Source organism: Stenella coeruleoalba, assembly GCF_951394435.1.
Source record: "Stenella coeruleoalba genome assembly, chromosome: 14".
In the NCBI taxonomy this organism is placed as follows: Eukaryota; Metazoa; Chordata; class Mammalia; order Artiodactyla; family Delphinidae; genus Stenella; species Stenella coeruleoalba.
Window position 1 is genome coordinate 57,622,928 of NC_137160.1, and position 16,593 is coordinate 57,639,520.

The following is a 16,593-nucleotide window of genomic DNA, read 5'->3' on the forward strand; positions in this document are numbered from 1 at the left end:
CGACCAATGGACCCACGTCTCCCTCCATCAAGTTACAGACGTGCAGATCCCAAGTCCACTGTACGGCTTCATCTGGGTGCCCTACAGGCTCCTGAAACTCAGCCAGCACAAAATTAGCTCCTCATCTTCACTCTAATGCTCTTGCATCCCCTGTTCAGAGTCCCCAGAACTCACTCTGCGGCTTCTGGGACCCACGCCTCGGTCACGCTGTCCGCCCCGCTCTCCCTCCCAGCCCCAGGGAGATCACCTCACGGTGGGCAGGATCCCCAGATGACCCCAAGGAGCCACCCCCAAGTCCCTTCCCCGTCACTTGCTTCTAGACCACAGAAAATGGCAGAGGCGATGGGATGGTCACCCCCTCGATTGCATTACAACGTATGACTCCCCTCAGCTGAATGGAGGAGAGTCTCCGGCTGGCCTGAAAAAGCAGGCTGCCTTGTTGTGAGAGGACCACATGGCAAGGAACCGTGGGTCTCCCCGGAGCTGAGGCTGGCCTCTGCGTTATAGCCGGCAAGAAGGCAGGAACCTCAGTCCTACAACTACAAGGAACTGAATTTTGCCGACAACCATCTGAGCTCGGAAGAGGCCACAGAGCTTCAAAAGGAACTCAGTCCAACCATTTGATTTTACCCTTTGAGCCCCTGAGCAGAGAACCTATTTAAGCCATGCCTGGACATCTGACCTACAGGCAGTGTGAGGTAACAGTCAATGTGCTGTAATAAGCCACTAAGCTTGTGGTGATTTGTTACCATCAATAGAAAGCTAACATGTGCCTATTAGTCCCCCGGGAAGCTTTCTCTGACCCTACTTCCTCTTCTCTGCTTCCCACCTCACCCATGCTAAGTCAGGTAACCTTCTGAAGCCTGGAAATATCCTGTATAAATCTCTAATACTGGGCCTGCCACACTGCATGACCAGCTTCTCTCTTACTGGTCTCGTCTGCTTTGCTGAGCTTACTGAAGGCAGACAGGGTCTTAACCATCTTTCCTCCCCAAAGCACAGCCTGGCCCCTCGTCCAGCTTAACAAATACTTGCTGACTGAAGGCATGAATGCAAGGTTCAAGAATGGGACTTTTGTGCCTGGCAGATTTCATGTCCAAAGTTATCATGGATATCTCTGTGCAAGTAATACTGTTGCATCCTTACAAAACGTACTACAACCCAGTGCTCCTCAAACTTTCACATGCATGTGAATCATCTGGGAAGCCTGTTAAAATGCACATCTGGATTCCGTGGGTCTGGGGAGGGCCTAAGAGCACGAGTTTCCAACAAGCCCCCAGTTGATGCCGCTGCTGAAGGTCTGTGGACCACACAAGGCGCTGCAAGTCCACGGTCACGGGGCAGGGGAGACGGGGAGGCAGTAACCCAATCCTATCTACCTCTGTTCCACTGCATGTGAGATGATGAACTGAATCAGGTCTAATCTTCCGTGGCAGCTCTTCACCCCAACTCCATCCCTCTTTACCCACTCAATGCACAGGAAATTTACGTAATTCAAAACAAGGCAAGTCTCTTCTCATAAATGTTCTACTGCAAAACTGAAATGGTAACAAGAAACAGGGTTGGCTATGTGAGCACAACAGCTACTGAAGCATTTCTATAATCACTATATCATTCAAATATAAAAAGAAATATACAATATGCTGTCAGTGGATTAGAATGTTTGGTTCACACTTCTTTGTTTGCTACTGAAATTCTACCTAGATAGAAAAAACATATTCCTCACAAAAATAACATTACCTTTCGCTTCAGAGTTAAATTACTCAAGCTCCTGATGTCCATATGTTTTTAAAGATGGAGTAAGGTTATAGATATGTAGACATACACATGCAAGATCATGATTTTGTATTACAGAATAAATTTACATTTCTCTTACGATATACTGACCTCATTTTTAGGACATTTTTTTTTGCAAACAAAAAATGATTTAGTATCATATAATAGGGCAGAAAAAAATGCTGAATTGGGGGTCAGGTAACCTCAGGCCAAATCCCAACCCCACCTAGTTACCCAAAGAGCTAGGTAACTGGGAACAAATGACACGCATTCTCTGGATGTGATTTCTTTTGTCTGTAAAATAAAGGGATTGGACTAAATGTTCTCCGAAGCTCCTGCTAGCTGTAACATTCTCTGAGTCTGTCGGGGTTAATTAATTATTTCCTAAAGGTAGTAAATCCACGCTGCTATTAATGAATAGAGTTAATCTTTTTAAAGAAGGAAAAATGAGCACTTTTCCTGATCCTTTCCAACAGAACACTTCAGGAAATCAGGATGAATTGAGAAAAACAAAACCATTACTATGCCTTCTCAGGTTTCAAACTTTAGTTCTGAAAACTGAAAATAAAGCTCTAAGAAAAAAAAAAGAACACTGCTCTGAAAAAGGGGAGATAATAGTTTAAGGAACATAAAATAAGTCTTTGCTGTGGTACATTTCCATTAGCCAACTCAAATCCATCGTTCTGGAAGAGAGGATTATGAGCTGGGAAAATAACCAAAAAGGCTTGACATTCTGTTCCTTCCTGATGGCCCTGGATGCGTCATATAATTTTACTACACGTTACAGGGATGTTTTCTAATTAATCAGTGCCTACTGTTCCAGGTCTGAGAATTCCAATCAAGGAAGCAAAGCAAAAGGGTTTTAACCCACTGATCTGTGTTTGGCAACTTCAGGTCGTCACCGTGGAACCATCAGATGACACCCCTTCCTTTCGCGCACTGTCAGGTCCTTGAGCACAGGACGTTCAAGCATCCTGCTGCTCCTCTTCCACAAGAATGAAGGGTGATACCTACTGGTTTCCAGAACTATAGAAAACACTAAAATCCTATACAGTATCTCCAGTAATAAACTACTATTTGAATTTCCCCTGCTGTGTCAAGTCTACTTTCCAAAATTCTCTTTTGCTCTGATCCCATGTGGGACGCAAACTGAAGATAACTGAAATTAACCTTTCAGATAAAAATACAGGACAGGATGGTTTCCCCTTGCTCTACTGGAATTGTGATGCAGACACAGAGGCAAATGCCCTCATCTTGTTCAAATACCCCCGAATGGAATCTCTCTTTCGTAATTGTATTCATCACGATTTTTATTTTCTGTATTTTGTGACTGACATTTGGGGGCCTTCTGGACCGGGGAGGGACTGTCCCTCTCAGTGTGAGCCAATTCCTGGAGACAGCAAACAACTAGCCTGAGTCCACAGCCCACTCCCCTTTCCTTACCAGCTCCTGCAGTCTGGGACACTATCCATTTGCCCTAAACCAACCCTGGGCCAGGAACTGGACGATCAGAGACAGCCCGGTAGCCAGAGACCACCGAAATTATCCAAACTAGCCAATCCTGAACCTGCTTAGCCTGCTCACCTTGCCTCCCCCATTCATTTCCAAGAAAACCACAATAAAGGCTCCTGCCCCTGTTTTCCCCTCACCCCTGCTGCTCCCCGACCGACTCTGGTGCTTCCCCACAGGGCCCTGTCTGGTGTGATGTGCCCCCTCCTCTTTCTTGGGAAATGTGACTCACAAACTATCCTTTTCAATGGCAATCGTCTCGATCCGTTTACCTGGCTAAACGTGAACAAAAACAAAAACTCAGGTATATTTTCAAACAGTATTTGTTAAGACTTATACCCCAAAAAAGGGAAAAACATCTAAAACACTTTTATTAACATCTCCTTTCTGCAGTTCCTCCACATATAAATGGATTCTACTCGCTGATACAAGCTGCTATCAGTTGTGCGTGGGGAAACAAAAGGATTTAAAAAGTCAGATACTACTGAAAAAATAAGACAATGAAATAATCCTACCCTAAACATTTTTTCGATGTCTACTTAAGGATATTATTAAAAAAAGACTGCCCTGCACTCCGCCCCAGCTGCAGCCAACCAGGGCTCCCTCCTGTCAGTATGTCAAGCCCAGTGGCCCCAACATCAAGACCGTCTGAACTTGGCCACCCACATGCACCCCACTCACCTTACTATCTCACTGTGTACCAAAACTTAGACTTTTTGAAATTAAAAGCCCTTAAAAATCTTCTAATCCAAGACTTTTGTTCTAGAGACAAAGAAACTGAGCGTCAGCCTGGCGAAGGGCTTGTCCTTGGTCACAGAGCTACTTACCACCACAGCCAAAGACCGAAATCCAAATACCCTGACTCGCCATCCCAGCACTCACCCTACAAAGCTGCTCAGTCAGAAAAGTCATTACAGCCACTATAATCCCGCCAGATGTCACACAGGTCGTCGTATCTGCTTCCAGCCCCCTACCCAGGCTCCTGCTGCTTCCTTGGTCAGACAGTCCCTGCTATGACCCTTCAACTTCCTTCTCTCTCAAGGTTAGCTGCCTACAGGACATCCAGATTTTAAGCAAATAATTTGTATTCCCTCATTTTGCATTCTACCAGGTTGCATTTAAGAGCCATGTGTTATAACAGCATTACATGTGCATTAGATATTTTTATGTTTAAATAAACTAAATAAAGCATTAAAGATGGACATCTTAGATATTCTTCATCCTTCAAGGTCCCACGCAGCCCCCAGTGATCCTACGTTTCTCTGAAGGCTACATGGACCTTAGATCTTAGTCACGCTGCATTACTCGGCCTAAGTCAGTTCTCTTTTATTCAGCAATACTCTAAGATGCTTAAGAATAAATAATGCCTCATATTTCTATTTCTCAAAGTTCATAACTCATGAATTAGGTACAGGTTCACAGATTTTTAAGAGCTGCAGAGGGAGAGGAAGAATGGGCACTAACATTTATTCAGCTTCAGGTATTTTATATACACAACTAGACAACATGTACTTTATTCTTGTATAGTCAAACAAAATCTCCTTTTTTCGTTTGAGAAACTTGCATTTTTATGAAGGGAATTTGAAACTGTACAGCCTACATATGGTTTGGGGTTTTATCCCCAGGACACCCACGTACACACCAAACATCCATGAAACCACTCTGAAAACAATGCTTCGCTTCCCCAGTTACCATGTGGCCACACTTTGCCAGCAGTCCTAGGGGTGGGGGGTGGCCAAGGCTACCAAGGCACCCGCGTGACACTCATCTCTGTGTGGGGTGTTGTGAAAAGCATGATGTGAGAAGGAGTCCAAGGGGCAGTGGAAGCCCTCTCTTCAAGTCTGCGGCAGCACCACCTGCCAGACCAGCAGGCAAGTCATCCACACGGCAGAACTGAGCACACGGGACGTAAGACGTGAGATGAAGCCTAAGGAGCGGAGGCACCGTCACGGGTGGTGTCAGAGTGTAACCTGGGACGCCCTCTTTGCAGGACGACGTGAAAGGCGAATCAAAAGTTTATAGGCACGAACTTTTTAGGACAAGATTCTACTGGTGAGATTTTGCCTGTGAGTCAATTGCAAAAGTATACCAAGATATATGAATAAGAACACTGGATGTAACTTGGTGTGTAAAGACAAAAAATAAAAATCACCTAAATGTTTACAGCAGGGCACTGTTTCAATAAGTTATGGTACATTCACAGAGTGGAATACTATGCGCCACTGAAAACAATGAGAAGATTTGTATCTCCAAGATATACATGCTTAAGTGCAAAAATGCGAAGTACAGAACGATAGCCAGAGTGTAAGCCCATCTGGGCTAAGTATATGTATGTATTATGTATATATGTGTACATGCATAAAGGATTTGGGTTTCTTAGCTTTCCTTTTTGTTTTTTTGTTTTGTTTGTTGATCCCTATATAGATACACAAGAAAGTGTAAACAGTGGTCACACCTTTATGAAAAGACTGGGGTAGTTTAGCAGGTGTGGGGAGAATTTACTCAGTAAAGAATTTACTTCTTATTTCAATACCTGTCTGTCCTATGTGGTCTTTTTTAACCATGTGTCTGCGTACTGAAAAATATAAATAAATATTTTGAAATTCTACATGGAAATATTAGTCTAGGAAGACATTCATTGACAGATATTAATATCAGCATCCAAAAATTATCACATCTCCTGACATTACTGTCTCAAAAGCAGATGTTTAGAAAGCACCCAACTGTCATTCGTTTGATGTTTTATGTTCTTAACCTGCCAATGCTATTTTGCTTGGCTGGCTGGAAATGTCACTTTAAAACAAGAAGGGTAACATAGAAAGTAAAGGATGGTATTGATATTTCAAGCAAAATTCAAACATGATTTCAGTGACTGAACCCCTTTCCCTCCACGGTGAATGCAGCCACAGATGTGACCCTGCTTTGTGAATTAAACCATTCAACTTAACGAATGAAAATGAACACTGGCCATGAGCCCCAAATGGACATGGCAACGTGGAATTCACCCCCAATGCACATCTTTCCCCTGATCTTCTGTGAATATCCTTTAAAATAATTTTATGTTCTAAACATCTCAGACCTCAGATGAGTAATGTGGCCCTCGGAAATATCATTTTCTTACTATTGATCAAAGAAGTCCATTTGCATGGAGATGTTATTAAACACCAGGAACATCATTCAACAGATATTTTCGGAAATCCAGCTACGCAAGTCGCCAAGCTCAAACAGCACCTGAGTAGTAAGTGCTGAGCACCCCTGGGGTTCACAAAACTGAAAACCCCAGTGCGGGATGGAAATAATGGTAAAAGCATCAGCACTAAATTGGAAACCAAGTTGGGCTTTAGGAGAAAACTGGGACTTGTGCCACTACAGTTGAGATAGCAGGTTGAATATTCACGTTGAAGGGCAAGGTAACAAGAACTAAGACGGGGCAGTAACAATTTTAGCAGCTTAAAGGGAAATGATACTGAGAAAAAGTAGAAAATATATTTAGATTGGAGAAGTGGTCTCAAATTTTACACTAAAATATTTTTAAAATATGCAGCAGACTGTATTGATTAGCTCTAGCACTATTAGCAGGTAAGATGTGTCCAACTTTTTCCCTGGGACAATGCTTCTCAAATATGGCCGTGTATCAGAACTGCCTGGAGGGCTTGGTAGAATACAGACCACGGAACCCCACCCCCAGAGCATCTGGTCAGCAGGTCTACAGTGGGACCAAAGAAGCCGCATTTCTAACAAACTCCCAGGCAATGCTGGCACTGCTGGTCCAGACACCACAGCAGGAGAACCACTGTCCAAGAGTAACTTTAAACACATCAAGTACCCTATTCTCCTCAGAAGACATGACACAGCAAACCTAAAATGCTGAGAACAGCATCCTCACATAACTCAAGACAGGTGCAGGCCTTCCCAAGTCTGATCCAAGCAACCTCGTAGACAGCTAGTTCTCTGGGATACACTTAGACCACTCAGCGCTCACGGTACCGGTCCCGTCTGGACCTCAAGGGGAACAGGACCTCAGCCCCCACGTTAACCACTCCCCTTCCCAGTGGCGCTGAGGCTGAGGAAACAGCTCTCTAGCTTGATGCGGGCCTATATGTAACATCTTAAAACCAACCTCAGACCAGATCATTGCTGGACACTTCTCATTTAATGCCTGGAGGTCATGGAGTCACACCAACCTGGCATCAAACCAAAGAATATAAGTATGACACTGTGTCACTTCACCACTGCATAATGTGTAAATGCACAACTACAACCCACATGAAGACACCAAAACCCACACCCAAATAAATGACGAGAGCCCCTGGCCCCTGAGAATGCTCTAATGGCCTACCATCCCCAAAACCATCACCACGGAGGAGGTCTCCTGGTCACTTCTGCCCACCCTGACATTTGTAGGAGTACAAGAAGTTGTCATAAGGAAACAGCACAGGGAACTAGAGGCATGATGCAATGTATGCCCTCTAGTTGTCAAGATGTTACTGTGACATATTTTTCAGATGTAATTAACATTTAAACAGGAGAATCTGAGAAAAGCAGGTTACACTCCATGGTGAGGTGGGCCTCATCCAATCAGCTGAAGGCCCTACAAGAAAAAAGACTGACCTTCCCCTGAAGAACAGGGAATCTGCCTCCACATGGCCTTTGGACTCAAGACTGTAACATCAACTCTTTTCCGGGTCTCCAGACTGCCACTAGTCAGTCCCCATCACTGCATGAGTCAATTCCTTAAAAGCAGGCTTCCCTGGTGGCACAGTGGTTGAGAGTCCACCTGCCAGTAGAGGGGACACGGTTCGAGCCCTGGTCCTGGGGGATCCCACATGCCGCAGAGCAACAAGCCTGTGAGCCACAACTACTGAGCCCACGCACCACATCTACTGAAGCCCGTGTGCTCTAGAGCCCGTGCTCTGCAACAAGTGAAGCCACCGCAATGAGAAGCCCACGCACCGCAACAAGGAGTGGCCCCTGGTCGCCGCAGCTAGAGAAAGCCCGCGCGCAGCAACAAAGACCCAACATGACCAAAAATAATAAATAAATCAAAATAAATAAATTTATCTTTAAAAATTCCTTAAAATACATCTCTTTCTACAAATATACATATAATTCGTCATTATCAAGTAGGGACAGAGATTGTGACAGGGCTGTCAACTACTCTTATTGGTTCTGATCCTCTGGAGAGCCCTGACAAACACAGCCCCTACAGTTAGCTCACAAACTCTGTCCCTTACTTGATAATCATCAATTACCTCCATCTTTTTAAAAGAAAAGGCCTCCTTTCACCTTTAATATGAAGATTATCATTTTTTTCGGCTGCACGGCGTGACTTATGGGATCTTAGTTCCCCAGCCAGGGATTGAACCCGGGCCCTCGGCAGTGAAAGCACCAAGTCCTAACCACTGGACCGCCAGGGAATTCCCAAGATTACCTTCTAAAATGTACCAGAGTCAATGACACATATATTCTATACCACGCTACATAAAACTCAACCAGAAGCAACAGGTTTCGAGTGACTGAAAAAAACACCTCTGCTGTCACTATAGCAGAGGTACAATTACACTGTGAATTCCCACAATGAGCACAAACTACAGGAAGGGTCCAGGAACTGACAACTTACCAAGCATCCATCCTGATTCAAACGCTCCTTGGAATCCATACTGAGCTTCCTCTTCCTGTTGGGCTGTTTCATTGCCAGCTTAGCACTCCTTAGCAGTGTTTTTCTGCAAAAGAGTGCCACAGAAAGAGTGATGGGGTTTTTTCTCCTTTAGAATGACAAAAACAAACAAACAAAAATAACCATGCTTTCAATTATACCTCTTATAATTGGTTGCCATAAATACCCTGATAAATGAGCTGACACAAGAATTTCACTGTTGATTTTATAGCCCCTAGTACACTACTAAATTAATGGGGAAAAGAGATAAGTTTTCCACCTCATCTAGAAGACATGTCACAAAAAATAGATATTATTCCTTTGGTCCTCCCTCTCACGAAATTTTGGTTTTGCTTAGCTGAACTAACCAGTTAGGACTCGCTGCAATTTTCCTATACAGCTTCTGTACTCACATGGTCTGAGTCTCCACAAGTGTCAAGGCAGAGGTGTTCTAGGTATGAGGTCCTAGTCACACAAGGCATAGCAGGGCAATCTGCAACAGAGAAGAAAACTTTTCACCAATCCAATTTATCATGACCATCCTTTGGTACCTTAGTAAGTAGTAGGCGTTCTTTAATAAGTTGCTTGGAATTCGTTTTTTTGATAGAGCGATTAAACACACTGTCTCGAGAACCAACCACTAGTATTATATAAGTCCCACTGGAGCTATAATTCAGAAGGTCATTCCCTTTGAATAATTTTAACTACAATTTACCTGTAAGTTTTTAAAAGTTCAAAGGACTCAAATCACCTGTACTCCCCAGTGTTTTAGAATCATATATCCAACTTCTTACGTGATATGTCCCCTTGAACAGTGACCCTAAAAACTGCAAACTGAGCACATTCACTACTGAGCGTGTCACTGCCCCTCTCACGGCTGCCCAGTTCCACTCGCTCTCCATATTTGCACTCTTGATGCAAGTGGCCCCGTCCACCCCTTACAGTTGCTCAGACTGTGCACTGCACAAGAGCACCGAGCCAAGGGCCCATTGGAAGCTGAAACCCACCCTGGGCTCTGCACACACGCCATTCCTCCTGCCACAGGCTTTCCATCCGCCAGGAAGAAAATGTACCTTTTTCTAATTCAAAAAAAGACACCCCTTTTGGGCTAATGGTAGCCCTGACATTGCCAGAGATGGAGGAGCTGTTGCCATCGCTTCATCCTTTCCATCCCAGCCCACACTCTCACCAGGTTTGGTGGGTGTTTAATCTACTCAGCGTGTCTGGAATCCATCTTCCCCCTCCACTCCTAACTCTGACCCCCTCCGGTCTCGTGCCCCGCGACGTCCGCTGGAGCATGATGTGCCCGTGGCTTCGCAGCCCCACACTTTTGCTGGTCCCTCAACCTCAGAACCGCCCCTCCTTTGTCCACCTCTCTAACTCTTACTCATGCTGCACGACTCCACTGAAAAGACTTCCCATCCCTGAGAAAAGCCTTCCTCGCTCACCTCCTGCCTCCGACGGACCAGGTGCATCTCTCCTCACATGCGGCATACCTGTCCTTGCCTCTGCCACAGTATTCAACACTTAACATGTCATGCTTTTCATTTTCAGATGTGTCTCCCCTTTTGAGGCTGTAAGCATCCTGATGACCAGGTCTGTGGATGCCTGATCTCTACTTTCCACTCTCCACGGTGCCACCTCCCAGCAGACTCTCAACATGCCCTGAACTGCATACGCACATCTCTGAATCACAGAGAAGCCTTGAGTCCAGTGGATATTAGTTCTCGACCCATATGATACCCCTGTTAGAATGCTGTATGACTGGAGCGAGCATGTTCTCAAACTCTGTAACTCCCTTCTCTTTCTCCTCCGTATACAAAAAAAAAAAAAAAAAAAAACCCACAAACAAACAAAAAACACTTCCGCATATCCGTTTGCTTTTAGTCAGATAATACTCATGTCCTTAAGACAGGCATTTTCCTGCTAAATTCAATAACACTGCATTCATTTTGTAGGATGTAAATACAATTTATCATGCCTAGCTCCGGGTAATACTCCGAACGTCTATGCAAATGAACAGTTTTAGACTTGATGCCTGTAGCAAAGTATTCCTGCACAAGACAAGTACGGCCAAGGCTGGCTTGCGCATGACTAATAATACCCCATGGCTCGTCAAACTGAAATCGTCTGGCTACTGAGGATTTTCTCCTAACGGTCAAAGTGATCCATCTTGCTAATACCTGGTAATTGTCTCAGTAACTCTGATTGGTTTAAAAAAGCAAGAAATCCTGAATTTATATTATCATGTATTGGGGGGGAAATGGAAAATGTTTATGCTGAGGAGAAGTTTCAAAATACAATTTAGTAATAATTAAATTCCCTTTACACTTAGAAATAATAAAGCAAAATATAAAAGGTACCTAACAGCCCATATAAGATTTTGCTGCCAGGCAAAAAAAAAAGGAATCAAATACAAATTCCATCAAATACAATACAAAGGAGATGAATGATATGTAGATAGATGAGAGATAATGGATGGATCGACAGACAGACAGACAGGTGGGAGTTGCTGACACACAGACAGACAGGGAGGGAGGGAGGTCTGAGGTGGTCCCTTCACTGTCAGTTCACAGGATGTATTCTAAGCAACCGAACAGAACGCCTGACATAAACTGAACCTGAGTCCTTGGCACAGTATCAAAATATACGGATTACTCTGATTTCCCATGATACGTGGCCTACCCCCAGGGGGGCCCCAAATGTCACGGCAGCCGCATGCCTCCTTGCTGAGATTTGAAGAAATAAAAAAACTTTAGAGCCAAGGAAGAATAATGTCAGACTCTAAAACACAGTAAGGAAGCATACCGTCTGGAAGAAGCGAAGGTGAACAGAGACAGCAGCTGGGCAGAGCAGTGCCCCAGTGCACTCTGGCACTGCGACAGCACCCAAGCACTGGCTGCAACAGACAAGGTTATTTTAAGTGGTTTTAATTTAAGGAAACTTCTAAATAGTATTTTATATTTAAACAAAAAGACAGATGAGTATAGAGAACTGATTTGTATTTCTATGAAGAATGTGGAAATAGTGCACGGATTTTTCAAATTAATCCTCTTACTCATTTCGATTTCCCTCATGGTTCATAGAATTTTCTGTCTGCACATGGCCAAACACCTGTCTTACTGACCTCCTAATTAAGCAGACAAATTAGATTTTTATTTAGAAGGCACACGGTTTTAATACTTCAAATTAAAGGAGTCTACAAACAACAAAAATAATGCACAGTCCGCCTATGTCCAGTTGCTATTTGGTAATTGATCACCTACTATCATCAGGACAGTCACAGGTACTTTGCAGAATCTAAGGAAGATCCTTCAGACATTGTAGAGGGGAAGAGAAGCACAGTAGCCATGTGCCCTGGATAACCCAGCATAGTTCTGACTCATGCCTCCCATTCTGGCAGAACTATTAACAGCACTGCCTTTCACTCCCCAAAACGTTCCCAATTAAACAGGAAATCGTATGGTCACTGTATGGATAAGAAACACACATAAATTAACAAGAAATATAATGCATGCCTTTAAAGAATTACGAACGGGCAATTCACGTGGTGCTCCCAGAGGGAGAGAAGGTCCAACACAGATCAGAAAACATACTATGGGGTAACATTTCAGCTGCTTCCAGGACGCTGCATAGAATTTAAAGTGAATTTAGCACCAAAATATCCCATACAAATATCCAATGACTGCACTGATTTCCCACCATTCCAAAGATGTAACCAGGCTAAAATGTGTTTACCCAGTTGATACTCAATGCCAATAACGCATAGTAGTGGGTGTTTGAATAAATTAAGTAATTACAACTGAATGCACTGCGACAGCTTGTGCATGAATTGCTGCTCCCCTTTGACTGTATTGACAGTAACAGCTAACGTGACCTGAGCACCCACATACACCAGGCACGGCCGGAGCTCCTCTACAGGTAGACTTTCAGTTCATTCTTATTCATTAATTCTTATGACTGCAACATTTTTAAAAACCATCATCACCTCCATTTCACAGATGAGGAAACACTGCCCACGGCTGCACGACAAACAAGTACCCAGTACAATCCTAGAGCCACTCATTTCATCACCAGACTACGCTGCACGTTTACAACTGTTGTGTAAACTTAGTGCTCTGAGCCGTAACCACTCAGGTGCACCAGCCAAGCTCCTGCTGCTACGAGGATCTAAGTAAGAAATGGATATGAAAGTTCCTCACAGAGCTTGTGTCCACAGTTGACTTGTATTGTCTCTTTACTTACATCAGGGCAGCCACCTACTCCCATAATTTAAAAAAAAATTTACCTTTATTATCTATGTTGCAATCTTCATGGATTAACAGTAATGGTGTATTAATTGTGCACTCATTTGTCTTGCACAATGCCTTATGATCACAGCACGAGACGTCCCAAGATTCAGGGTCCAAAGGGTTATCACACAGGGTTACCCGAACGCAAAATATTATAAACAGATACTTTACTAGACGTATCTTCAAATTTGAATTCTTTCTGTCACCAGTGCAGCTATAACAAAATCAGATAATGAAAAACACATTCCCTTTCCTTGCATGTCTGTCTGTGTGTGTGTGTCTCTCTCCCACCCACACACACACACAATTACAGCAGCAGTACCAAAGATAAAGGTCCCAGAGAACATTAGCACAGTAATAAGTCTGGTAAGTCTATTTTAAGGTCTACCTGTCTGAATTCTTCCTAGAACAATATCTAACAATTTACACGCCATTCAAAAGTACCTGGCGGCTAATATACACACACACTTTACCTGTTTATAAGACAGTATCTGTTAAGAAGTTTCTTCCATACTGAGGTCTCCATACTTGAACCAGGCTAAGTTTCTAAAAATTCCCTCTTGAGAACTTCCTGCCAAGATGGAATTGTACATCCTTGCTTTGAGATATCTCTTGGCTCCAAACAAAGAACAAAGCCGTTAAAATACACACCAGTTAACCTTCTCTGTAAACCAGCAGCAAATGAGAAACTAAGTGGCCAGCAAGGCTAAGGCCTAAGTCTCCTGGGCTCAGGGCTCCAGAGCAAGAGAGAACAGACAGGCCAGAAGTCCAGCCCCCTGAGGGAGAGGGAACCGACAGGGTCAACAGGTGAAGGTGCTGGAACCAGGCTTATCCTTGAAGCCAAGAGGCAACAGGAGGCTCTGCCGGTCTCGCGCGGGAGCAAACAAAGCTTCTGACACAAATGTTCTGGGTCTCAGATGCAGGAAGAGCAAACGCTAGTCCCAACCAGGAAGTGGGCTCCAGGGAACCAGGCTAAGGCACACTCACAGCCAAAAAGTCAGGGGACAGGAGGCCCATATCAGTGAGAAAACAAAGTCCTCCCACCCACAGTGTGCCTGCAAATCAAAATTCAATGCACAAATACATAAAGAAATCAAATGCTAAGAAGGACAGTCAATAAAATCAGCCACTGGGGAGAAGAATTCAGTCCTGATGAAATTTATATAATAGAAAATACTGGTGAATATTTTTAAATAAATAAGCTTAAGATGCTCAAAAAGATATACAAAGGAAAAACTTTAAAAATGAACAAGAAGGGCTTCCCTGGTGGCTCAGTGGTTAAGAATCTGCCTGCCAGTGCAGGAGACATGGGTTCGATCCCTGGTCCGGGAAGATCCCACATGCCGTGGAGCAACTAAGCCCGTGCGCGACAACTACTGAGCCTGCGCTCTAGAGGCCGCAAGCCACAACTACTGAGCCCGCGAGCCACAGCTACTGAAGCCCATGTACCTAGAGCCCGTGCTCCGCAACAGGAGAAGCCACCGCAATGAGAAGCCCGCACAACGCAATGAAGAGTAGCCCCCACTCGCTGCAACCAGAGAAAAGCCTGTGTGCAGCAACGAAGACCCAACGCAGCCAAAAATAAATAAATAAATTTATTTTTAAAAATGAACAAGAAATTATGAGCAATAATACAGGTAAGTAAAAAAAGAGTTGTATATGAAAAAGCTAAAGAATCTTGGAAATGTAAAGTGTAGTCAATAAGATAAACAAGCCTGGCATACTTTTAGCTCGACAGACCAGGAGGAAAAAAAAAAGAGCAGATTCAAATTACTAAAACCAGAATGAGAGAGGTTATATCAGTACTGATCTTACAGAAATCAAAATGATTATAAGGGAACACTATGAAAACTGTATGCCAACGAATTAGTAACTTAAGGTGAAATTCCTAAAAATACACAAATTACTGAAACTGACTCAAGAAGAAATAGAAAATCTGAAAAAGCCCAGGCTCAGATGACTTACACCAAATATTCAGAGAATTAATACCTATTCTTCACAGACTCTTCCAAAATAAAGAGAATAGGAAGGAATACTTCAGATTCATTCTATGAGACCACTATTATCTTGATTCCAAAACCAGACAAGGGTATCACAAGAAGTGAAAACTACAGACCAATATCCCTTATGAATATATATTCAAAAGCTTCAACAAAATACTAGCAAACTGAATCCAGCAACATATAAAAGTATTAACCAACATGACCAGGAATGCAAAGCCAGCTTAACATTAGAAAATTAATTAATGTAGTATAACCATAGTGAGAGAATGGAGGACAAAACCACACAGTAACATCATTAACACAGAAAAAGCTTTTGACAAAAGCAATACCCTTTAATGACTGAAAAAATAACATTCAAAAAAACAGGAACAGAAGGCACTTCCTAAACCTGATAAACAGCATTTATGAAACACCTGTAATTAACATCATACTTGTTGCTGAAAGACCAAAAGCTTCCCTGCTAAGACCATGGACAAGACCAAGATGTCTGCTCTCACCATTTCTGTTTAACAATCTTCTGGAGGTTCTAGGTCAGGGCAATTAGGCAAGAAAAAGAAATAAAAGGCATCCAGATGGGAAAGGAAGCATTCTCTTCTCTTCAATTTTTTGGAGAAGTCTAAGAAAGAATGGCATTAATTCTTATTTAAATGTTTCGCAGAATTCACCAATGAAGCCACCTATCTGGTCCTGGGCTTTTCTTTACCGGGAGTTTATTATTATTATTATTATTATTATTATTATTACAGATTCAATCTCCACAGTAGCTACGGATCTGTTCAGACTCTCTATTTCTTCATGATTTAGTCTTGGTAGGTTGTATGTTTCTAGGAATTTATCATTTACCTAGGTTATCCAGTGTCTTGGCATATAATTGTTCATTGTAATCTCTTATGATCCTTATTTCTGTGGTATCCATTGTAATGTATCCTCTTTCATTTCTGATTTTGAGATTCCTCTTTGTTAATTAGTTTAGCTAAGGATTTGTCAATATATTGTTTATCTTTTCAAAAAATCAACTCTTAGAGTTTTTTTCTTTTTCTATTTTCTATCTTATTTATTTCTGCCCTAATCTTTGCTATTTTCTTCCTTCTGCTAACTTTGGGCTTAGTTTGTTCTTCTTTTTCTACCTCCTTTAGGATGAAAGTTAGTTTCTTTGAGATCTTTCTTCTTTTCTAATGTAGGCATTCATCACAATAAATTCCATCTTAGTACTGCTTTTGATGTATCCTCTAAGTTATGGTATGTTGTGTTCTCACTTTCATTTGTCTCAAAGTATCTTCCAATTTCCTTTTAGATTTCTCCTTTGAGCCAAGGGTCGTTCAAGAGTATGTTATTCAATTTCCACATATTTGTGAAT

At 42.8% G+C, this 16,593-nt stretch overlaps 1 protein-coding gene across 10 annotated transcripts in view; it reads right to left on the reverse strand.

Annotated features, from left to right (window-relative positions):
* Window positions 1-16,593, reverse strand: part of L3MBTL4 (L3MBTL histone methyl-lysine binding protein 4) — a 379,209-nt gene that overhangs the window by 315,552 nt on the left and 47,064 nt on the right. For 9 of the 10 annotated variants that reach the window (XR_013831388.1, XR_013831389.1, XR_013831390.1 and 6 more), the window contains exons 2-3: window positions 9,355-9,434; window positions 8,906-9,008 (exon numbers count right to left, since the gene is read on the reverse strand). Coding sequence is in view for 7 of the 10 variants with exons in the window: in XM_079943122.1 (XP_079799248.1) it covers window positions 8,906-8,977 (72 nt within the window). In the remaining 3 variants the exon portion in view is untranslated. Of the gene's footprint in view, window positions 1-8,905; window positions 9,009-9,354; window positions 9,435-10,437; window positions 10,502-16,593 lie in introns of those variants that run through there. The other variant, XM_079943119.1, reaches the window with a different exon arrangement.